This window comes from Cynoglossus semilaevis, chromosome 10, assembly GCF_000523025.1.
Source record: "Cynoglossus semilaevis isolate Cse_v1.0 chromosome 10, Cse_v1.0, whole genome shotgun sequence".
In the NCBI taxonomy this organism is placed as follows: Eukaryota; Metazoa; Chordata; class Actinopteri; order Pleuronectiformes; family Cynoglossidae; genus Cynoglossus; species Cynoglossus semilaevis.
In genome coordinates, this window is record NC_024316.1 from 9,278,498 (window position 1) to 9,302,869 (window position 24,372).

The following is a 24,372-nucleotide window of genomic DNA, read 5'->3' on the forward strand; positions in this document are numbered from 1 at the left end:
CATCCTCTCACCGCCCACCTCTCTCCAGGCAACCCCTCCTGGAACTCTCACAGGGTTTAACGTCTCCTCCACAGACACTTTACACAAACAAATATAATAATAGAGTCAGGAAAACCTACTTCACGTCCAAACTCCAAAGGTTCTAAAAATGCAATAAAACTAATATCGTAAAACAAATATTTCTGAAGGTTTTCACATTTCCAGGCCAAGGCCCATGAGTGGCTCAGAGGCAGGTTTCTCTCCTCCAGTGTAGGAGGTTTGATTCAACTTGGTCCTGATCCCAGGCTCAGTTGCTTGAGGAATCATTTCCGGTTTAAAAAACCATGCCAAATCTTTGTGAACACTTCTGCTGCATCAACTCACCCATGAAGAGACAAACCCTGAGTGATTCTCAATCAACAGGCTGAGTGTAAAACCAGCAAGAAATGAAAGAATAAATATATTCTGTTCCCAATTAAAATAAAATGTTGTCAACTTCCCTTTATCAGAACTTTTTTTGGCGTGTGATGCAAAGTAATTTTTAAATTAGTTTATTCAAATGAGGGAATAAAGTTGGTCGCTGAAGATCTGTTCTCTGCCCTCTGCCTGGTAATACTCCAGTAGAAACACTTGACTTTTATTGCATTTTCAGTCGCTGTTCTGAAAACAGGGTTTGTTTTTTAATTAATTCTGACATCCAGACCTCTAATAACTGCACAAATCCAGCCTGAGCTGCACTTACTTTACATCAACTGCTCTCCCTGATGGTTCTTTATTATTATTTTGACCACTACTGCCACCCTGAGTTGGAAAGTTACACTTCACTTTGAGAGGCCTGCTGAGAACCTAATCACATGTGAGGAGATTAAAATGTCTCTCTGTAGTGTAGGAAACAGGAGTCTGTGAAGTCAGCGGTGGGTGTGGGCTTCACAGTGCAGTGCTGTCTTATTCATGATATATTCAACACTTTTAATAACCTTGACCTTATCACTGACAAGCTGCTGTGATTGAGAGGGTTTGCCAGGAGGGGGTTCCACTGAGCTGCATTTGTTATTGTTTTTCCATAACCAAGGAAAAAACAAATGTGACACTCTTAAGTCATAGTCTGTTTTGGTTCCCATTTACCTCCGCAGATTCACTTCACCGCCGAGGTTGGATTTTCCAACCCGTGCGTGTTTTTGCAGCAGAAAATTAAATGTGACGCTGCAGTCTTTCTGCTGAGGTGAACTGGGACTGTTGTTGGCCTGAGCTGTCAGAGCTGCGCTGCCTCAGGCCAACAGTTAAATACTGCATTGCTTTTTTTTAATTGCCACTCACTAAAGAATAAAAACACTTGGAATTTGTAAGCATCATTAGAGTTTAGGAAGAAAGTACCAGAATCAAAGTTTCCCCTAATCCTCCCCTCATTCCCTGTAATGTTTTTCTTTCCCATGAGCCTCTCTGTTTGGCTTCCCTCACTTCTTTTGTCCTGTCTGTGTCTTGTCTAATCTCTATCTACAGCTCCGTCCTGCTGTTGTTGTTGTTGTTGTTGTCGTCGTCGTCATTGGCTTTTGGTCACTCGTGTTTTCACCTTGTTTCATGTCTCTGTGTTTATAAAATCCTTTAAAAAATTTGCAAACAGATCTGTCTGTCAGATGAGATCGATGCCTCACAATCCCATAAACGTACATTAAAGGAAGGATTCTCTAAAGTCTACTGTATCTGTATCTCCTCTCACAAACAAACAACTCTGAAATGTGTCCGGAAGATTGTTTGTTTGCAGGAAAATGATGTGAGATGGTTCCGAGTAGAGGAATCTATTTTCTCTCACACACCAGTGTAGACTGAGCGCAGTGGCTGAAAGTCTAGTTGGTAGACTGCAGCACAGGCAGCACACATTCCACACATAAAGCAGAAGTGACTGAGCACAAATTCAGCTCTGGCTCAACTGCAGGAAAAGTACCATCGACCAAATCAGCCCCTCGCCCCTGGTAAACTTTATCTGCCCCTCGTTCCCCCTGAAAACTCTGCAGTTCTGTTGTTGCGAGGCAGTACCTGCGAAGCTTTCAGAGAAACTCTTCCGGCGACTCATTTGTAATTTACACTTGAGGACTGAATTATTGGACCCTGTAAATGTGTACTTTTAATACAACTTCCCAAGTCATTTTCAACACAATACACCGTATCAACTCTCATATTTGTATGCAGAAACAGTTATTATTTCACAATACAACCAAACAATACTAAGAGTTAAATTATTGCCAACAGAGCTGAATCATGCAGATTTTTTTCCGAACAACAAAGTAAGTAAGTATTTGAGTAATTTTGGACACATTTTAGGCATTTTCTCCCAAGAATTCTAGAACAGAAGTCCCTGACCTCAGGGACCTGGGCCAGGCTGTTCCCAAGAATTCTAGAACAGAAGTCCCTAACCTCAGGGTCATTCAGTACAGACATTAAAGGCATAATATTTGTGCTTTATTTTAAATAATGAGCAGATTTTATCTTAATTATAAAAGTCTCTTTACTGATGACGAGACCCTGGTCAATCAAAAAGACAGGAGACAGAAGACCAACTGTCTGCCTGCGGTTTATGGTTATGGATCTAATAATTCTGTCTTCATTTGTAAATATCCTACTGCAGCAGCGCCTTGTTTCACATATTTACACCAACTTAGGCGTCTGAGTTACAACAGATATAAGATCAGAGGGTTTTTTTTTAAGCTTTAGACCAAAAATTTAAATCTTTTTTTTCCTGTTTGCCCAGTGAAAAGGCTCTGCTGGTGAACAAGTTTGAGCTTAGCATCCGGACAGAGGCCACTCAGGGCCTGGTGCTGTGGAGCGGGAAAGGGGTGGAGAGGTCAGACTACATCGCTCTGGCCATCGTGGACGGACGTGTCCAGATGACGTACGATCTGGGTTCCAAGCCTGTGGTGCTGCGCTCCTCCGTGCGAGTCGACACCAACCGCTGGATTCGCATCAAGGCCAGCAGGTAAGATGGGCAGGCAGTCAGTCATGCATGAGGAATGGAGGCTTTTAGAATCAGCCCAGGATTAGAATTAATCCATACCATGTTATTTCTGTTGATGCAAACTGTGTGATCTCCTCCACAAATCCCCTGCTACACACTAATCCCCTGCGCTGAGATGACTTTGATTAGTTTCAAATTAAGGCTATTTTCATGCCTGGTCATGCATGAGTGTGACATACTGCACATCTTATTGCTCAGGCGCATTAAATTATATTTAGAAAGGATGTGGCAACGACTGTCGGCAAATTAAGCAAATGAGCGAACGTAATAAACCAAATTTGATAAAGTGATCTGCAACATCACGCAGTTGATTCCCGCCTTCAATGATTAACACCTCCTAAATTGCACGTGCGTATTTACAAACTAGACTTAGATATGATAATTAGAAAATGAGGAAAAGAAGGAAATACAAATTCAATTTTCCCTTCATAAATTTAATTTAGACCCTCAAACAACCCCTCTTTCAGAAATGCTAATAAATTACATCAATATTGGCTCTGAGGTGTTGACTTAACATCAATTGTCAATTGTAAACTATAAATATTTTATAAGTACCAATCCTGACACACTTCAACCATGTGTTGAAAACCTTTCAAGTGCCACAATTGGGCCCAGGGCCAGACTTTGGATATTCAGTTGAATTGTTAAAAAAGAATGACATCAAAACTTCTTCAGATTGACCTGCTGCCCGTGTTTCTCTCCACACATTTGACCGAGCTGTGTGAAGGACAAGAAAGTCTGTTGATACCGTAGAATTGTTTAGAAAGTGGTGGATCAGTTTGTCTGTAGATGAAATGAAAGTAAATGGAATCCAAAAAACAATACAGTAAAACAGAGAAGTGGTTCCATTTTGATATAAGCTGTTTCTCTGCCTCTGGTAGTGGAGATGGCAGAGCAATGGAATGATGAAATCAGATTACAAAGGCGTTTTGGAGCAAATTGCTTCTCCTAGTGTCATAAAAGTGGCTCTGATGTGAAGAGTCTGGCTCTTTCAGGAGGACATTGACCCAAAACACACATAACAGCACAACTAAATTGTTAAAAAGAAACAGGTGGACTGTTTTGTACTGGGCAGAATTGACCCCTGACCTAAATCTCATTGTAAACCAGAGATAGAATATCTGCTCTTGTAAAAAGAGATTCCTGCAAAGTGAGGAAAATAGAAAATGAATCAAGGTTATTTCATCATAGGACTCTGTGTGCAGGACTGCAGAAGTGTTGCAAATGTTCTAATGTGGTTGGATTCTGTTCGTGACTCCAAGCATTTGAAAAATGATTGTCCCAAAAGTGAAAAATGTACACAGAAAAAACATGTTTGTAGAAAATGCTAAATGTTAGCTACAATAGCTTAAAAGGAAAAATGCTCATGCCCAAACAAATTTAAGACAAACCCTTCAAACCTACCAAAAATTAAAAAAATAAAAAGAAACCATATACTTCCTAAATCAGCGCCTTTGATTTGCTGAATGTTCACAAATAACTTAGCTGAGAAAATAGCTTAATTGCCACAGTAAATAGCTACTCTCCCAGTTAGCAAGGTTTTCCAAAACTAGCCTCAACTTTTCCGTTAAGATACAATAGTTAGCCCACCATATTCAGTGAAAACCTAAAGAAATAATGCCTTTAATTCCAGCAGTGTCTGTGTTAGCGCTCACTCATATCATAATAGGGTACAGTCATGGAATCAAAACCAAATAAACAGCCTTAACTAAAAAAAGAAATCACTTTATCCCCATCTCTATGATCTTTGCTTTTTGTTGCTGTGCAACATTTACTCACGTTTGCCAGAATGGAAGTGTGGCTGATGTTTAGATGGATTACATCGTTTAAAGCAAGAACAGTCAATCCTGGAAACGCTGCTGTATTTGCTTTCAAAACTGGGATTTGTCTCGACCTCATGTGAGGATTACAGGGAGAGCGCCCAAGCTGCTGGAAGGTGACATAATGTTGCTGATGGTGTAAATGTCAGCATGTGGTCCACAGCTCCTGTAGTTATATCACTATCTGCGTTTGCCGCTTGTCTTTAACGACAGTGTCTCTGCTGGAAACCTCTCTGAAATTAGACCCAACGTCAGGATTCCTAAGCGTGCGCTGATGCACACCATGCAGCAGACAAAATGCTCCATGCTCCAGCAGCATCTGTTAGCTTGCACACACACACACACACACACACACACACACACACACTGTGGGCTGACACTGCTCTAAAGTTCAGCCCACAGGTCATCCGTGACATTTGACTTTGTCTTTGTGATTCTAGAGTTCTGTTCTTTTCATGCATTAGTGAAAAATATTTATCATTGACTTGTTTATTTTATTTATTGATATTATGGGAATATGTTTGCTTAAAATAAATTTTATGGGGTTTTTTATTGGACAACACTTGGACAACTCATTTTCCCAAATTTTTCATAGTGTTCAACATATTCTGGCAAAATCTTAGACTAATTTTATTCCACAGATCATTTTCATTATTTATTTATATAGGAGCTACATGTTAGCTGCCTATTCAGTTAATTGGCAGCATTGTATTTGCCGTTGTACCTAACCTACATTCATTCATGTATCTAACAGTGTGAAAATTAGCAAACTAGCTATATTTGCCAACATAGTTGTTTTTTGTGCCACACCTTTAGATACAGTAGCTATTGCATAACGTTTTTCCAATCTCTCTGACTATTTCTTTTATTTCTTTGTGTATTTTACCCCAAACTTTCAAAATTTTCCCAGCTTTAATACGTTGCATCACTTCTTATTTTTCTTAGTCCCTTTTTCGAAGGCAAGTTTATCAAAGATGAAGTGTTACCCTGGAGCCACATGTTTTTCACAGTGTGTAAAACTTCCCAACTTTCCTTGTGGTCTACGTATGACTTTAAATGAATGAAAAAAAACCAGAACATTTCAAAAACATTTTCCAAAACCCGCTGGCTCAGATTTAATTCATTCTCTTGTAAAACCTGTTTTAAATGTGCCATTTAAATTTGGTAAATGCCACTCGTATCGAGCCTTACGTGTCACAGGATGAGCATTTGACCCTCAGGTTTTTTACTTCATCAATTCTGACCATCCTTGAAAAATGTGCCGTTGTCACTTCTTTAGATTAACTCCAAATGTGACTTACAGCTGCTCAGTTTGGTGTGCACGCAGCGGCACAGCTTCTAACTCCATCTTCCTGGGTTTCTTTCTCCTCTTCAGAGCACTGAGAGACGGCTCTCTTCAGGTCGGCAACGAAGCAGCAGTAACAGGATCATCGCCTCTGGCAGCAACGCAGCTGGACACGGACGGCGCACTCTGGTTGGGTAGGTACCCACGAAAGAAAAGAAAGAAAACTGTCATTCCCACTTCGGAATGTGTCTACAAATGGCACACATCAAGTCAGGAGAATACTTGTAATTCTGGAGTATTTTTCATTCCTGCCACTCGTAGAAAGCTGCCAAAAAAGAGCAATGAACTTGTGTGCATAGCAGGGAATAAGCCAGTCTGTGGCAGGGCTGAAAGATTGCATTTTGTACCAAAAAATATCTACTGAGCCCATTCAGGTGTTGAGGTGAGAAATGAAAGGCTATCTGCTTAACTCCAAACTTTTCTGCTGTGAATTGAAAGTGACCAAAGTCAGTCAGTCATCAACCTGCAGTTGAATTTGGTCTGAGCTCGGCATAAAGGAAAATGGTTTCTGAAAAAGAACACATGTGGCAGAGAGACGTTCAGGGGAAATAACACAGAAGACGGCGGTGGGATAACGTGACGGGCGTCTTTAAGATATAGGGAGTGAAAAGATGAGGAAGGAGTGATGTTGAAGAAACACTGGGCTCAGACGTGAGTGGTTCAGTGGTGCAGACAGCAGCTCTTATAGAGACGTGCTGAATGTTCAGGAGGAACACTCAGTGGAACAGGTGCAGAACCAGCCCTGCAGCAGGAGTGTATGTTCTTCACAAAGAACACACGCAGACAGTGGTTCTGTTCAACACACACTTTCACCACTCATCATCAGTTTATCTGGAACTTCAAAAACTAAGGCTTTAGTTATTACTTACTAATCATTTATTTTCTTCTTATCTATATAAATTCTGTATATTTATACACCTATATAAATATATATTATATAAAGAAAAATATATACATTCTATAAAACAGCAGTATATATATTGTATATTATCATTATTTTAAAATTAGATATAAAGAAATAAATAAAAAATATATAGCAAATTATATGAAGTGGTCAAAAATATCTCAACCTCATAGAGGTAGAAAGTAAAATATTGAGATGAAATTATTATTAGTAGTAGTCGAAGTATTGTATTATTTTTGTTATCTTATTTAAACCCTTGGGTCAAAAAAAAGAAGAGAAATTAGTCCAAAGTTTTCAATTAATCTTTTCAACTTTTATTGAATTTGATGAAAAAAAGACAGTGGTGCAAGTCCTATGTGAATGTTATTGTTGATGCAAATGGATAAAACTAGTTTATTTATCATGTGATTTCTACTCAACATTAGCCTGAAATTCTGTTCCATAACTTAAAACAGTGAATGTGGAAAGTGTGTAAAACCAAGACATTGGTTGAAACTGAAGAAATGGACAAGAGAAACATGACATATTGGAAATTGCGGGCGGTCTGTCTCTCTGTATGATCAAAAGGCATGAAATTGTGGATAAAAACCTTTTCATGCTGATTTATTACTCGGAGCATTAATGACTACTTTGGGTGTGCAGCCTCAAAAGAAAGGCTCCAAACACTATCAGGAGAGAAAATGAGAGCCGCACACTGCAATTAGGTCATCAAGTCTCCAAAAAGAACTGTGTGAGATTGAGTTAATAAAAAGTATAATAGAGAAAAGGCTTTGGTGTTTTCAAAATGGAGATTAGCTGAAGAAAAAAAAGTTAAGTAGAGTCGAGGCAAAAATGGAACGTATGAGTAAAACGTTTGCTTTTTTAGCACAAAACCACTGACTTTCTTCTTGATTTTTTTTTATATATACATTATACTTTCTGTGACCAGTGGAGGTCACCAGCGGTGGACTGAGCTATAGGTCATTAAACCTTTTCAGTGGACAGTGAATTCAATTCATTCCATTCTAATTCTTCTGGGTTGGTTGAGTCTGGAGTAGGTCGGTCATGTTTGATGATTTCAGAGCTCAGCTGTAAAGGGTCAGTTCACCAAAAACACAGTGTACACTCTCTGTTTCCAACTGCTGATGATTAAAGGAAAACAATCAACGATATTGCTCTTCCAGTCATTTAGTTTATTAGTTTATACGTGACCTCACCTCACATGTAGTAGAAGTATCAGGTAGAAAAGTACTTTTGAGGTCACATTTCTGACTGATGGAGAGTTGAGGTCACGGAGGTCAACATCACAGCAGTGAGCTTTAGCACCAAAGATAAGACCCAGTTAAAAATAACCAGGACGTCAGCGATGATTTCACTTCTGTCTCCACCTTTGGTTTTTATCGGTTCATGTCTCAAATGAAATGACAGTCTTTTTAAAAATGTCTTTTTCATCTTCAGCCTCAGTTTCCTGCAGATATTTTTCCCCTTGATCTGCCTGATGATGAAAGTGTCATCCTGCCACGTCAGTCAGCTGATGTCACAGTTAAATAATCAGATGAATAAATAAAATATTAGCTGAACATGTGTTGTAATCTCTCTCTGAACCTGACAAACCATGAAATCACTCTATTAACATGGAAATCACTTGTCGACAATCAGTTAAACAGATATTTAGACTTTTCCTTGAATTACATTTTAAAGGAGCTTTTTGCAGGAGTGACTGGTTCAAAGTGGTTTTCCTTGATTTCCTCATTCTGTGGTAATTCCTAAATCTATTTTTTTTTTTCAATTTTATTTGCATTTTGGCTGTCACATTATTACTTTTTAATATTATAAGGTCATTTTTTGGCTAGCTTTTGCTAGCTAGTCTTTTTGGCTAACAGTTAGCTGGTATTTCTGATTCTGATTCCTATTTTAACTTTGTTGAAATGTTTACTACATTTTCTTATTTTGTTTTACTTCAGCAGAGGCAGGTCAAAGAAGTCACTGCAGTCATCATCCGTTTGATGTCTATGTTCCCTTCTTCTGTTCTTCTGCTCAGTTTCTGATTCATGACGTCAACCTCTCCCTCTCTCTCCTGTCAGGTGGTCTGGAGGAGCTGGCCGTCACCCGTCGGTTGACCAAGGCCTACAGCACTGGGTTTGTTGGCTGCATCAAAGATGTGGTGGTGGATGGCGTGGAGCTCCACCTGGTGGAGGACGCCTTAAACAGCCCCAGAATACTACAGTGTCCTGCCGCCAAATAACCCAGCAAAGACAAAACCTAGAGAATATTGGAGAAAAAGAAAAAAAGAAGAAGAAGAAAATCCCTCCCAACACCTGCTCCCACCATAGCGCTCATGTCTCCTGCTGTAATTATTTTCTATTTTTGTATACTTTTCATCGCTTTTTACATGGAAAGATAATTAATGTTTCAATTCTTTTGGGGTTTGTTTTTTTGTATGTTGTTTCTTCATTGTTTTTAAATCTGCACCTCTGTTCACAGAACACACATCCTTCTTTGTCTTTTTTTACCCTGGGTCTTTATATCATCTCTGTGACAAGGAGATTTTTTATTTTTTTTTACTTGATTTAATTTTATTTTTAATGTCCATTCTGTTTTGTTTTATTTTCCTCACTTGTGACTTGAACACTGGCGGACCCTTCTGGTGATCTCTGTTCAGAGCCATATCTCTCGTCCACATTCCCCGCACTAAGCATGGCCGATACATCCTTGACTGTATGAATCACATTCCACGTGAAAGCAGGACGCTGAGAACATGTTTTCTAGGAGCAGCCGGCTGACGTCTACTATCACCTCACCATCGCCCTCCATATTTAAGCAATTTGACTTTTAACACATCAGTCAAGCTACTACGGTGGGATGGGGGGGGGGGGGGGGGGGGGGGGGGGGGGGGGGGGGGGGTAGTTTCACACCCACTCCATCTGCCCCTCAACAAATAAAAAGAAGAGCAAACTCCCATCAGAGGCTTTAGTTTTTAAATAGACACTAACACAGCAAACTGACACGACACAGAGAGGGCGCTGCTTTCCACACTCTGAGTCACATATCATTAGTCATAAGTCAAAACCTTAATCATGATCATGAATAAATGTTATAAGTATATATATAGAGAGAGACAGAGTATATAATTATACCTAAGACTGTGAATATGTATGATGGCAGTGCTTCTCATGTACTGTTGGCATTCAGTTTCCCAACCAGTGGATGACTTTAACAATGACCACTATAAATGCATGCACTTCTGCAGTGTTGCTTTGAATCTGGATTTTTCTTCTAATGTTTGTTTGTTTTTCACACAAAACTAAAATAATTAGTTTAAAAAATAATAATTTCACTGATTTGTTTTCCCCCTTTGGTTTTATTATCCTTACCTTTGGTCTTATTTGTTTTGCAGAGATAAATAACCTTTTAAGACATTTTTTCTTTCTTTCTTGGGGTTTGTTGATTTTTTTTTCTTTTCTTGGGAGCAGAGAAGGTTTTCGCAGGACTTTGAATTGTGCAGACATCGTTACAGTGACTGACCTTAAGGAGGCGCAGAGAGCAAAGACTGAAAACAGAGGCAGAAAAAAAAAAGAGACGTATTACCACGAAGAGCTCAACACAAACAACAACAAAAAAAACCCAACTCTGCCTGAGTTTTAATTTCCTTTTTTTCTTTGTATTTGACCTATAAGAACATTCCTGGAGGAGTCGTCGTCGACTGTTGAGAGACTGTGATGTTGTTGTGACCTTTTGAAGCCATAACAGCTACAAAAAAATGAGGAAAAAAGATGCATAATTCTTACAACTACTCACAAATTAACATAGCGGACGCATGAGTTTGTATAACCCGGTGTGAATTCTGTAAAATTCAAGAGACTGATGCAAAGGTGAGTCATCTTTGCGTGACCACGATAAGCTGACTCTCGTTTTGATATGAGGAGAAACCTTTGGCAATATTCTTAGACAAAATCATGCCTGTATGTGATTGAGTATCGACAGTCTTGTATTTTTCTTTTCCTTTCCTTCTGTTTCCCTTCTTCAATCATAAAAGCAATCTTTTTTTGTACAGCCCTGTGGTTTCTACGTGTAAAAAAAAGAATTAGCAAAATGTGATCTGTGGAGGTTTATGTTTTTAGTAATATACACTGGAATTCTCATGTGACTCGTCTGTACACCTACACGCTGATATACTTCATGTACATTTGGGGGACTTATACTAGCCCTGTAGAGCTATAACTGTGTTGTGTGTTATCCAGTGTCCACGACACATTAAAAGTTCCAGCAATTGCTCTGTAAAAACCTTAGACTGGTCTTATTTTACTGCACTGTTTGAACGCTGACCCACTCACTCAGGTGGTGACACTACTTCACACACAGGAGATTTCTTTTCTTCTGTATTTGAATGGGACTCGAGGACAGTAGCTACATAAACGGTCTGTATTCTGGGTAAAAACTTTTTGAATTGCCTTAAAAGCCGAGTCACCTCGACTCCGACCTGAGCTGGCGACGGAGACGTCGCCCATATAGCTGTTTATCCTTACTTTAGCCAGTGTATTAGCCTCATCCCCATAATGTAAAGGAGTAAACATAATATTAGTAATTATATTAGTAATAATTCTCATATCCAAGAAAATCCAAGGGGACCGTCTGCAAACGTCTCCTTACGCTTTTTATGAACTGAAAAGATTTACTGTTTGTTTTTGGTTTTTTTGGAAATCTATTTTCTGTTTCTTATTTATGTCTACATGTGGAAGACGCCTCCATGTCTAGCCTCTGTAAACTACTGTCTGACTGCGCCAGCCTTCCCAGAGGGCCGAGCATCCAGTTAAGAGTGGCATGACCTGAACATTACTAACTTTATGACCTTTGTCTTGTGTTCCTACCACCATGAAATAAAATGTCAACCAAATGGAGCCCTTGATTTTTAACATCATCTGTGGTTGAATTTATTTTGGGGTTTGAAACAATTTCTTTTCGGTCATTTGTAAAATGGTAAATTAATAAAAAATAGGCTAGTAATAATAGGAGACTAGTAGTTAGCAAAAATAAAATATAGATAGCCATTAATATCTGAAAAATGAAGAAAACCCACCAACAGTAGAAGAAATTAAAAAAATTCTGACAAAGTATAAAGAATAAAATAATTAACTTTTGCCCCAAACCAATAAAAGAGCTTTAATTTGATCTAAAATGACAATGTTTTGTCAGCAAATAACTAGTAACAACAAGTTAGCGAAATCCTGTCTTTAAATTAAAATTGTATATTTTATATTTAATACTTAAAGACTTTGTGACCTATAGAAGTTATATCTACTCGAAGAGGAGATGAAGCTTCAACGTTAAAGTGCATCAGGGGTTATACAGCAGGGAGGGTAATTATTGGGGGCTGAAGGTAAATGCCCCTGAAGGATCTCTTAATTACCCTTAAATTAGCATGGCAGAGGCCTTAAATGCCCCATAAAGAAGCTAATTAACTTTTCCAAAGCACGGATGAAAAATGGCCAAGCTGATTTCTGTAGCTCTCACACACACACAGGCTGCAGAATTACACGGTACGCCCTGTTACCAGAACATGAGGGTTGTATTTAAAGAATATATTAAATATAATAATAATTATTATACAAAAAAGAATGACTGTTGCAAATAACATGATGAATGTTGTACAGTTTCTTATTTAGCAGATTTTCACATTACACTGTAGATGCCATTTGTAAAGTTTGATTATTTACAGTTGTTTAAATTTCAGGTCAGACCAATAATATATAGAAAAGGTCATTTGTCATATTTAGACATATAGATTAATCATGATTACTCGTGATTCATTATGGTCATGAATATCAATTAAAAGTGAACAATCCACATCCACACTGTGATTATTCAGATTAAATTATAATTAAAATAGTTAGTTTGTCAATTTGTTATAAAAATAAAATTGTTATAATTAAACGATTATAACGGTTAATATATACATGTATTATATAATTTTATATAATTATAAAAAATGTTATAATTAAAATATAATGAATTGTTATAATTAAAATTACAACATTATAAAAAGTGATAACATTATGACATTCACTGCTGTGAGACCTGTCCCTCCCCGTCTCTCTTGACTCCTGCCTGTGTCTCTGTGTTAATCAGTGTCATCACATACAACTGTATCCTTTAACCCTTTGTTCATTAGTCTCACTGGTGTCACCTAGTACCTCCCTCCTGCACTCTCTCTACTCCTGGTTGGGTTGAAGTGGATGAATTGAAGTTTGGACTTTTGCGACACCTGATCATCGATGTCTCTGGAGTTCTGCACCCTGGGTTCTTCCTTCTTCCTGGTTCTGTTGTACTTCACCAGCTGAGGTGTCTTAACGTCTGAACATTAAAATCATTATACAGTACGTCTGCGTACCTCTGCTCTTGTACCGCTAATTAAAACCCCCTAAGATAAAAACGCAGGGCGTGCACACGTATACGTGATTAAACAGATTCCGGCTCTGTCCTGACTATTTCTTCTTTGTTAGTGATGAGATTTAATGAGTGGAATTAACTCCCCACTAATGACAGTGAAGGACACGGCATCTTGTGTATTATTTCATTAAAATTCCATGAAAGGCTGTGGATGAAACGATTTCGCCCACTGAGGGATACTTCTGGGATAAAATGTTTTTTTTGAGTTAATGAGTGTAAGGAGGTTGATTAAAAATGTCTTATGGGGATTGAGAAGAAAACAAACTTCAAGTATGAAATACTGAGCTGAATATTTAGATGGATTGTTTGTTTAGTGACTGATGGGTTACGGAAGACATTAGTTTCACGGTGCTCTGTATTCAATAAATCCACCATACAGTCACTTGTTGTTGTCGGCCGGCTATGACATTGTTTAAACTGTGGAAACAAAAACTATACGATAAGCAGTCAATTTAATATAATATAAATGTTTTCTTTGACGTGAGGATAGAAAATACTGAGATATATTTCTGACCAAATGGAAACTAAAAGTGCTTTTCTTTTCATTTCCTTTTCAAAAAAGAGCTTAGGTGCATTACCAAATGACAGGTTTTTGATGCATGCATTCTAAAGTCGACTTCCTTCTTTTAATGTGTTGTGCAGATGAATTCTACAACACCAAACATCACAGTAAGCCGTTAAACTCCAGCCGTGTTTGGACGGAATTTCATCACATCATTCAGTCTGAGGCAAACTTAGACCCAAGATGTGCAGACAATGACACCAGTGGTGAAGAACTGGAGAAGAAAGGCTTCTTAGAAAATCAACCATAATCTTCTAAGAATGTTTTCTCAAAACTTTAGAGCGTTACTGCGCCTAAAGACTTTATCCCTAAGCCATGCTGCACAGCATTTGTGAAACAAAGTTCCTCTCTCACAGCTTTTCATGTCCAGACGCTCATAAACGTTCTTTCTCTCAGACTCCAGCTGTCCAGCTGCATCACTCCCAGTATAAGTCCCCTTTGTTTCCCCCTCTCTATTTTTTTTCAGGCTCTGTACAGACACATTTGCAAGTCTCAACGCAACAGAGGCCAAAGGTCAAACATCCCCAGAAGCAGTCACCTCAGGGGTAGATGGGACATCCTGGCCTCCAATCCCCTGGGTGGGGGACCAGCCTTTGTCTTTTTGAGCCTGGTTTGTCCCCTTCAGACTCAACAGGACACCAGTCTGTGCTGTGATAAAAAAGTGAATGTTCTAGTTCAGGAACCTTGCCATAAATCTCTCTCTCTTCCCTAACTCCACCAATTCTATTAACTCTGACCTTGTTCTCTGAGTTTTTACTGATCATAGTCTTGGGTTTTGGCAGATTCTTTAGTGGGCGATAAATGAAACAATGAATCTTCAGCATCACAGACAAACAGAGCTGTCAGTCCCTCAGCTGTTGTTCTCTGCTGAGGCTGAGTTAGGTTCATTTTTTTCTCCAAAGTTAACCCTGGAAATCTCACAAATGTAGATTCTGACCAGTTTTGTGTTTTCCAACTAGTAATACATACAGGACACAAGTTTCAAATTTTTAGGTTTCTCTAAGACTATGAGGTGAGTGGTCAGTTTTCTTTGCACTAACACAAATATATTTAAAATCAAAAGAGTGAGTCAACATAATACATCTAACTTAAGATAAATGAAAAATAATTGATTGTCCAACAGATTTGATTTTAGTTGCAGCCTCTAACTCTATCATTTCAGATCCGTTGAGCTCCAGCCTGTTCAAAAGGCAGCCCGCAGGCCACATATTGCTCAGACACAACCTCAAAGTGGACCAGTCCCTGGTCATTTTAAAAATGCGTGGTGAAACTTGGATACTCCCAATTGGTGAGTAATGATAAACCCACAGATGACAGACTCTCCAGAATTTCCGTAGCCTAGCAACATGCAACCCACAATGCATCCCTTGTGTGTCTAGTGAAGTTGAGTTGGAGTTGTGTTAGCAGTTGACTGGATTATCACGTCCCTCTTAGAGCACTGTCGCAAAATTATCAATGCAAATCCCCAGTTTATTTATTGACTGACAGCAGCCAACTCCATGTTTCAAATACAGTATGTGTTGTTTGAGTTTGTAAAAATATCAGTGCTTCACAATACGTCCATATTCTTTCCAAGGTTTTTATTCACCTCCTCTTATAGTAAGGAATTGAAAACTTCTGGCCCAGCGGAATTTCTTGGGTTGAAAATTTGGCCCGACTGAATCTGTAATTGAATATCCCTGGTTTAACAATAAGGCCTCTGTTTGTTGCCGTTCATCTCGCCTGAAGCTCAACACATTTGGCACAGGGACCTTCCACAGAACAGTTAAATTCCCGCCTGATCATTTCAGAGTTTGTCTGTAGGCTGCAGCAGCACACCACGTAGGTCAACTCCAGAGACAAGACGCCCGTGGGCTTACAGACGATTGCGTAAGCTCATCCATTTCCCAGTAGATTAAACTCAACTGATAACCACAGGCTGGTGACATCAGTCTCGCTCTTCATCCACATCCTGTATCCTCCACAGCTGAGAGGACATGTCTTCATCAGCAAAGAACACAAGAGCAAATGAAGACAAAACTGGTGCAGGCTCTCAGACAACAATCCAAGTTAATAACCTCTGCGTTCTCAGTGGAAAAGACAAATCATAAAGGTAGAATAACTTCATTAAAATGAGGAAATTCTTAATGACTCTCTGACTGACCACCTTACTCTTTTTCACCAGTTGACACTGACATTTATATGCAAGTTAATGTCCTAATATACAAGGGGACGTCAAGAAGTTGTCAGACTACCAAAAACAAATTAAACGTGACGTGAACATGAGGTTCTTCCACAGTCAACCATCTATAACATGACATCATGTTGTCAGTGACTTATTAATACATGTACCGTAGTGTATTTAATTAAAAGCAGATATTTTCTAAACGATTTAAATCGGATGAGACGTGACTATAAAGTGGTACTTCCGAAACCAGCACGGAACACTTCCGGTTTACTTCCGGGAATTCGCTCTTGCGTCTCTATACTCACTATTTTTCATATGCAGTGCATTGGTCTTCAGTTCGTGCACGGCCCTTGTTTTGAAAGAAAAAAACGGAAGTTGTGTCAGGATTTGTGTTTTGCAGCTGAAGGCGCAGGTTGTTCAGACTCAGTGTGGCTCAGCTGAGACAGAGACAGCAGCAGGAGCGTTAGTGGAGGACATTGACACAACTGTGACTGCGATGACATCTCGCAGGTAAAGCCGAGCACGTTTTCTTTAATTTATCTGTAACCTCAGCGAAATGTTAACCACCAGTCACCGAATGTATGGACGAGATTTAACTCCGAACCTCAACTTGACACTTGTCACCGCTGGGTAATTTTTCAATTTCGGACGCACAAACTTTATTTTGTGTGTGGTTTAGTGGGCGATACAATTGGGGAGGAGTTGTGCGACGGTTACATTTGGTGAAGTAGCGATAAATAGTCATGTGAAAAGTTGAATTAGGTTCTAGATAAGCTGTAGTTGTTAATCCATGTTTCTATGATTGAATGCAATCAGGTCAGTAATTGTTTTGCACGTGTTTGTGAGCAGTGCGAGTTGTTATGTAAACATTATTGCGTTAAAATACAGTGTTTACAGCTAATGTCCACTCACGCAACACTACACGTACACATGCACACAGGTTTTAGGCTTATAATCTTTTACACTGTGGTGTACGGTGGGCTATTTCTGTATGTCTCTGTCCTCCCACTGAGGGTGTTTGCGTGTGCGTGTGCGTGCGTGCGTGAGTGTGTCTATTCTTGTGGGGACACTTAGTCCTATTACTATTGTTGAGGAAACACTTTGCTTTGGGGGAGGCATCGTCCCCTCTGGTTGAGGGTATTTGGAGTTCATGATCAGGTAGTTTGGCGTTGGGATTAAAACGGAATACTGTTAGGCTCAGAATTTAGGTTAGAGTAAGGGTCTTGGACAGGGGTGTCAACTCCGGTTCAGTGCTGAGGATGTTCTCATCTTGAATATTGAATTTGAAGAGACCAAGGTTTTCAATTAAATAAATTAAAAAATTACCACACACATATTATACACATGTGGAAATTCTTCGTATATACCCTATACAATAGAGTTTTATTCAAAACACCCACATGGCTGTTAAGCTCTGGTGGGCAAGGAAGCAGCCCACATATGTGGTCAAGGACTTGGTTATAAACACATTTTCAGAATCAGTGACCCTCACAGGAAGTTAAGATCCAGAGAGTCATCTCTGAGGCTGTGATACCGTTGGAGAAGTTTAGGGAAAAGTTAGTTTGGTTAGGAGAACTTTGTTCTTGTTTCAGAGCCAATCATCTTCATCTGTTGCCTGGTCCCTGAATTACGTTTACATTTTATACAGTATGACTGTCAGAGAATCAGATTGAATATAAATCTCCACTGCCAAGAATATAGGTACAGTTCTTTAAAATGTAATAGAAACTGAAAGCTGTAGAAACCAAGATTCTAACTGGTAGATTCAGAAATAAACAAGTTGGTAGAATGGTTAGATGTCAAGATTTTAAATACAGTAAAAGGAGCAACCACCAGAGGCTGGACCTTTGCTGGCATGGGTGAGTCGAAACTCACATCTTTGTACTGAACTAAGCAAGTAATTTGTCCATCAATTGAAAAGAATAATGTTCTGGTTCAGAGTGTACATTTTCTAAAAGTGAGAAAGGATTCAGGAAGTGTGTACGTGTACACGTTCACATGTGAACTGAACTGAGGTGGTGGCAGTGCAACAGAAACCACTATGGTACCCTGACGGACAAGGCTGCTGCTGCTTGTTACTCTTTACCACCTAACACAGCGTTTATCGCGGTCAGAGAAGCATGATTTTTGTCTGACTGCAGTTCAGATTTGTCAACTATTGAATTGATTTAATCATTTAATCATGTTTGTGTTGCAAATACATAGTAGACAGATTAGTGCATTAGTGGAAAGTGATTTTCCAGCTCAGATATTTGTATATGCTGCATTTTATTTGAACTTATTCATGAAAGTGAAAGAATTCCGTTGTCTACAGTTGTGCGTTGTTTTAATCATAATTTAAGAAAGAATAATAATTAGTTGAAATATTTTATCAGTGTTTTAATCAAATACCAGACATTTCAGGTGAATTCCATGCCAACCCGTGTGTTGAAACACAGTGGTTTACTGGTGGATACCACAAGGTGACCAGCAGCCTGCTCGTTTCCTGACCAGTATATCGCGTCGTACGTAGAAGAATGCTGAGTAGGCCTTTTACAGTTTACAGTTGACACAAATAGGCGGACATTGTAAGGGTGGAAAGAGATGGCAGGTACAGCAGTATGTTTGTTGTACACTATAATGTTATATGTTTACTGTTGTTCAGAAAAGCTACAGTGGTGACATAATGATGTTGAAGGTCTTTAGTTCAGCTTCTCCAATCACAAAGCTATTTATTTTCCCTGTGACAGAACAAAAGGCTGTTGAAATCAGGCCATGTTATTTCGTGAAACAGCATTTCTCACAGAATGGCCCTAATCTGCAGCACATCAAAGGGAGGCTGGAGACTCTCTATGTTTCAAGGACGGATTAGCAAAAAAGGTAAACAAAAGTGTAGCATATTGCACCATCACATGATCAAATAATTTCATCTTCTTAACCCCCTTTAAGTTGTGACTCCATTTTTAGAAATACTAAATTATTGGAATGGAATGCAGAGGTAAAAAGTTGTTTATGAGAAGACTGACCTACATCAAGTGTCATTTGGTCATAACCACTCAAGATTGAGGTCAGTTTCACTGTGGTATCATCGTTGATAGACGAGGACACGTACACTGTGGTTCACAGTGATACATTATTTAGGTGTTTAATTCAAAAGGTTAGTGTACTAGAAAGATCTAAATTCGGAACAACTGTTCCGTGAAGTTTGGCCAGAGTGTGAGTCATCAGCAAGTTTAAGACTTTGTAAGTGAAAGTGATTTTGGTTCTGCGTTGGGTGACACATACAGAGTTTTGACTTAGTAGTCGGACATACATTATGTCTAATGGGAATGTATAATTCATCAGTGTGTAGGGTTTTTAGATTCCATTTGAAAAGGTTGTAAATCACTGGGTTAGAATAAAAGTGGTTAAATACTATAAAAATACTATGAGATGAACTCTGCTATTTTCCTCGCCTAATATTTGCCCAAGTTTCCCAGGATCCCTTTGTCACCGGCTCTTTCAGACCAGAAACAAAGTTGAACGTTGTCTGTGTGACGGTTTTTACGGTGTGTTTTGGGCATGAATATAGAGTGCGACCGACTGTTGCTCTGTGGCTTCTTCTGCACTTCCTGAGCTGAAATGCCACGTTTTTTTAGGGGGTGTGTGGGAGTGGGGAAGGAGGGGTTACTACAGAGTGTGCCACCTACGTTGGTCCGCCCTGCTCTACTGTTGATAACAGATCTTAGACTCACTGCAGTGTCAGGAAGGATTTTCCTTCTGGCCTGGAATTTCATTTAGTCGTCATTTAGCAGGTGATTCATGCCAGTGCCATTTGTGTTGTAATTTATTGTAATTAACTCATCTTCATTGGTATTGCTATGTGCCTCGTATTGAGTTGGGCAATCTAAGAAAGAGGTAATCATTCAGAATTACTTTTACGCTGCAATTTCATTTTCACTGTGCCACGTTTTGTCCTTGTATGATGACAAACTTTCTAGTATTTGAACCTCCCCACCCCCCCAAAAAAACACCTCTATTCTCCCTTTGTTCCCAGAGCAGACGTTGCCTGTCACTTTGGCTCATTTTGGCCAGCTGTGAAGAGTGACTCAGTTTTCAGGACAGGAAAACAACAGCCTATGTGGAGGAATAAGATAACTGACAACATTTCCATGAGAGCGTTGAACCAATTTTAATTTTTGTATTTTCAAGATACGCATTAGGAAGTTGTAGAGTGCTGTAGAGAAAATGATAGCGAACATTAACATCGCCCTCGTTTGATCCTGCCGCGACATGAACAGGTTCAAAATAGGAACAGAGTAATGTCCCACTGACTAATAACTTCTCCGTCTGAGCTGGTCAGAGTTTCTACTATGTATGGACAACAGTCAGCCACAGAAAGTATTACTATGATAACTGAAAGTTTTGTGAAGAACTACTGTGTCACGATGTAGAACATGTGTGAGTTTCATAGTTAAGCTCATCTAAGACTTAAAACATGCAAAAGCTAATTTCATCACATTATCCCACAGCAACTGTATAAATACACCGTCTTGTCTACAGAACCTGTTGTACTGCATTAAGATATTCATTTATAGAAAACAAAACAGCTCTTGAGGAGTGATCAGTTCTATTTTGTGGCTAGTTAAAGGTGTTCACTGCCATAATTATATCAGCAGAGCCAAAGCTAAAGCAGAGAACTTTATATTTTTATGTACCTGTACTTATAAAAAAGGCTTAAAAACAGTTTTATTGATCAAAGCAAAGGACTTAAAGGGGATATATTAAAACAATGACGTTGTCAGTGCTTTGGTGTCTGCCTGCTGCTTAGATTTGTTCAACAACTGAGTAGATTTTGTTTTATAATAAAAATATGCCAAAATCAAAAATGTCCAGATTAGCTCCACCCATACTACCAGACCTACCTGTGCAAGGTTCTGCTGTTTGCTTTTTAGACTGTTGGACTGCTATCAAGTGGTAGCTAACAGCAAAGCTCTAACTGGTTCTCACTAATGTTTTGGTTTGTGTCTGTAAAAAATACAGACAAGAGTCACTGATGAACCAATAATAATAATAACAATAATAACCAATGAATGTCAATACAAAGAGCCTTGAAACTGTTAAACCATGGGTGATCACATCTAACATTTGTAATCTGGTGACTAGCTTCTATACACTTTTGGTGCAGAGGTAAAAACAAAAAAACGATATTATACTGCATTAAATGCAGTATACTATACCATGGTCCAGTGTGTACCAGTGTTGCACCTCATGTCAACGTCCTGAATCATCAAATGGGTCACAAATATCAGCAGTAGTATCCACATGCCAGGGCTTGTCTGTGACCCATATATACCTCGCCCAAGCTTTCATGTCTGTGACTGCTAAGTATATCACCTTTTTGTCAGTGCGCCGAGACAGGAGAGCTTTAAATAACCTGCCTATACTGAACTTGAGACATTATGTAAGAGGATAGAGTGGTTGCTGGATGAACGCTGGGTCTGTTGGCCTTCAACCAGCCTAACATTCCACGTATTCTTCTCTACCTCATCTCATCAGACCAAATCTAATTCTTTGAAATTTTCTTTTTTTTTTTTCTTTCTTTCTTTTTAACTATGCCTCTGAATCCCTCACTGCCCCCAGGGCCAGAGAGGTACAGAGGCTGCCTGGAGGTTTTGAAGAGAATCCTATTCTTGGAAAGCTCTGAGTCACTCCTGCTGCTGTGGTCGTGATTAGAGGAGGTCAGGGAGGGAGTGATCATAGATAGAGTTGTACTGGAAGGCTGTTTTAAGGAGACAGGAGTTTAAAATGTGCTGTAATCCAAACATTGTAATATCAACTGAATCAATGCTGCACATACGACAGTGGACTTCCACTGCCTAGGTTGCTTTTTTATTTTAAGATTAAATGTCAGTTTGAACATTGGTGACAAATTAAATTTGAGTGTTGGCAACTCCTCAGGCTTTGCCAGAGACTGGTTGCAGTATTTATTGCCTGATCCTGCAGATAGTGCTGAGTTCAATGTTAACTTATCTTTACTCATCAATAAAAGAAGACTGCAGCAGTTGGCTGCTTTCCTTTTGCCTTAAAAGTTGTCGGATAGTTATAGAACTTATGTTTTAATTAGCTGCTGCCACAAGAGCTTGAAAACAAGACAGGAGCCTTAAAGAAAGAAAGCACTTTTTATACTAGAACCTTAGTCAGTTATCTGACTAAAATGTGCCAGATTATGGAGTATTTTATACAAATGTTCTTATTGTTACCCAAATAGAAATGATAAACATGATTATTTTTGAGCTGGTCTAAATATACTGACGATAACATTTATTGTGAAAACTCATAAAAACAACCTCCACTTCCTGTGTAGCTAGAAAACATTTTGCCAGCAGTCTAGTATAGATTTTTCCCTCCACTAATCTGCGTAAAAATGTGAAGCATGTTTAAGTAATTAAGTCACATACTTCTACACCAGTGGTGTTAAACTCATTTTCACAGGGGGCGCCCATCAAATCAAAGTAAATGGAATCCTGTATCGCTGTAACTACTCCATAAGGTATCGATAAATGTTTCTTCCATTGATTATTATTTATTAAATTGTTCGTTACTGCGTAATAAAAAGAAAAACTTTTAATTTATCAGGTTAAAAAAACTCAGCTGCATGGGACTTTTTAAAATGCTTTTTAAGCTCCTGCGGGCCATACAAAATGACTTGGCCGGCCACATTTTGCCCCCGGTCCTTGAGTTTGACACATAACAGTACAAATGAGTGCAGATGTTTCTGCACCCTTTCACATGAGTGCAAAATACAGTTTATTTACCAACAAATTCTCTCCTCTTGATAGTTTTACATGGTTTTGTTGCTCGCCCAAAAACACCTTTTAACACTGGAAATATATTTACACAGTAAAGGTTCGTTTGTAAATTAAAAAAAAAACAGCTTGCAACTCGGCAGCTTCTAAACACAGGCCTATGTCTACAGCCTAGTGTGACTGAGTAATGGTTTGAAAGTTAATCATTAAACAGAGCAGTCTACACAGAAAGAGCAAACATATTCTGTCCTGGGCTTAGACAGTGGAGACAGCCAGAGAACAGCAAATGATAGATTCACTGCACATCTAAAAAAAAAAGTTCTTTAAAACAGCCCTGCAGCCAGGATTATGTAAGTGACATTTGCAGTAACTGAGTTTAATAATATAAACTAAAGTGTCTTGTGTGATGCCAAAGGATAGCCATGTAATCAGAGCCAAGAATCCAGAGTCTTGAAGTGCTGAAGCTGTAAAAGCATTTTGAATTTAATTTAAAAACATTAACAGAAGGCATCGTCATTCATGCAGTTTAAGATGTGAAGTAGATACAGTACACTTATGATAGTAGTTTAAGATTGTGTTTAGCATCTTTTTTTTTGTTAGGTCTGTTACAGTTTTAAGAAATAGAAGTCACAAAATTACTTGACGACATTTTAAAAATAACTAATACATGAACCAAACCATTTGAAATAATGCATTCAAATCGTAAAAGGGGAAGTAAACATAGATGAGGATGCAGATTTTAGCCCACACAACCTCAGACAGAAATAAAATGACCAATAAGTTTAAAGTTGACTTGTGAAAATCATTATTTATTTATTTTTAGATGAGCAGTAGTGTTGTAGTAGTGGAAATAAAAAAAATTATCGTATGACAATAACGATACGATACGATGAGTATAAACTCTTAAAAACAAAAACATTAATGTTTGCCGTTCTTTGCATTTTATAAAGCAGTTGATAGACTGAAATAGAAAAGTTGTAGCACAAAAAAAATAATTATGCATTAATTTGAATTTGAATGTTTAGCTTTAGATAATTTAATAGTTTAAAAACAATTTTCTGTCTTTTAAGAATTGAAAATAGAAAAAAAATATTTTAACCAGATGTGCGCTTTTAAATTAGTGGAATATTCACAATAAACATGAACAAATAAACAGCATAATTATAATATAATATAATATTATAATATTACAATATTATAAATGTAGATTTCAATTATGAGTGAGCACACTAATAGATCAGGTGTACCAAAATATACTGTAGTATATTTAAAAAATTTGGTGGCTAGGCTAGGCTAGGCTATTTGCTGAAAATGATGTACTGCAGCTATACAAGCATTTCATTTGTAATTTTGTGTTGTTTGCCATTGACCTAATCTATAGATATTTCTTTA

General features: G+C 38.5%; 2 protein-coding genes across 8 annotated transcripts in view; both read left to right on the plus strand.

The window, feature by feature from the left end:
- agrn (agrin) overlaps positions 1–9,914 on the plus strand; it is a 252,515-nt gene extending 242,601 nt beyond the window's left edge. The window contains exons 35-37 of the mRNA XM_025059195.1: positions 2,726–2,950; positions 6,185–6,288; positions 9,122–9,914. Coding sequence (XP_024914963.1) covers positions 2,726–2,950; positions 6,185–6,288; positions 9,122–9,282 — 490 coding nt within the window. The 3' untranslated portion in view covers positions 9,283–9,914. The remainder of the gene's footprint in view (positions 1–2,725; positions 2,951–6,184; positions 6,289–9,121) is intronic.
- A 6,634-nt stretch (positions 9,915–16,548) lies between these two features.
- Positions 16,549–24,372, plus strand: part of ptpn11b (protein tyrosine phosphatase non-receptor type 11b) — a 47,466-nt gene continuing 39,642 nt past the window's right edge. For 3 of the 7 annotated variants that reach the window (XR_003050803.1, XR_003050805.1, XR_003050804.1), the window contains exon 1: positions 16,559–16,723. Coding sequence is in view for 4 of the 7 variants with exons in the window: in XM_025059189.1 (XP_024914957.1) it covers positions 16,710–16,723 (14 nt within the window). In the remaining 3 variants the exon portion in view is untranslated. Of the gene's footprint in view, positions 16,724–24,372 lie in introns of all 7 variants that reach the window. The other 4 variants (XM_017036289.2, XM_017036290.2, XM_025059189.1 and 1 more) reach the window with 3 other exon arrangements.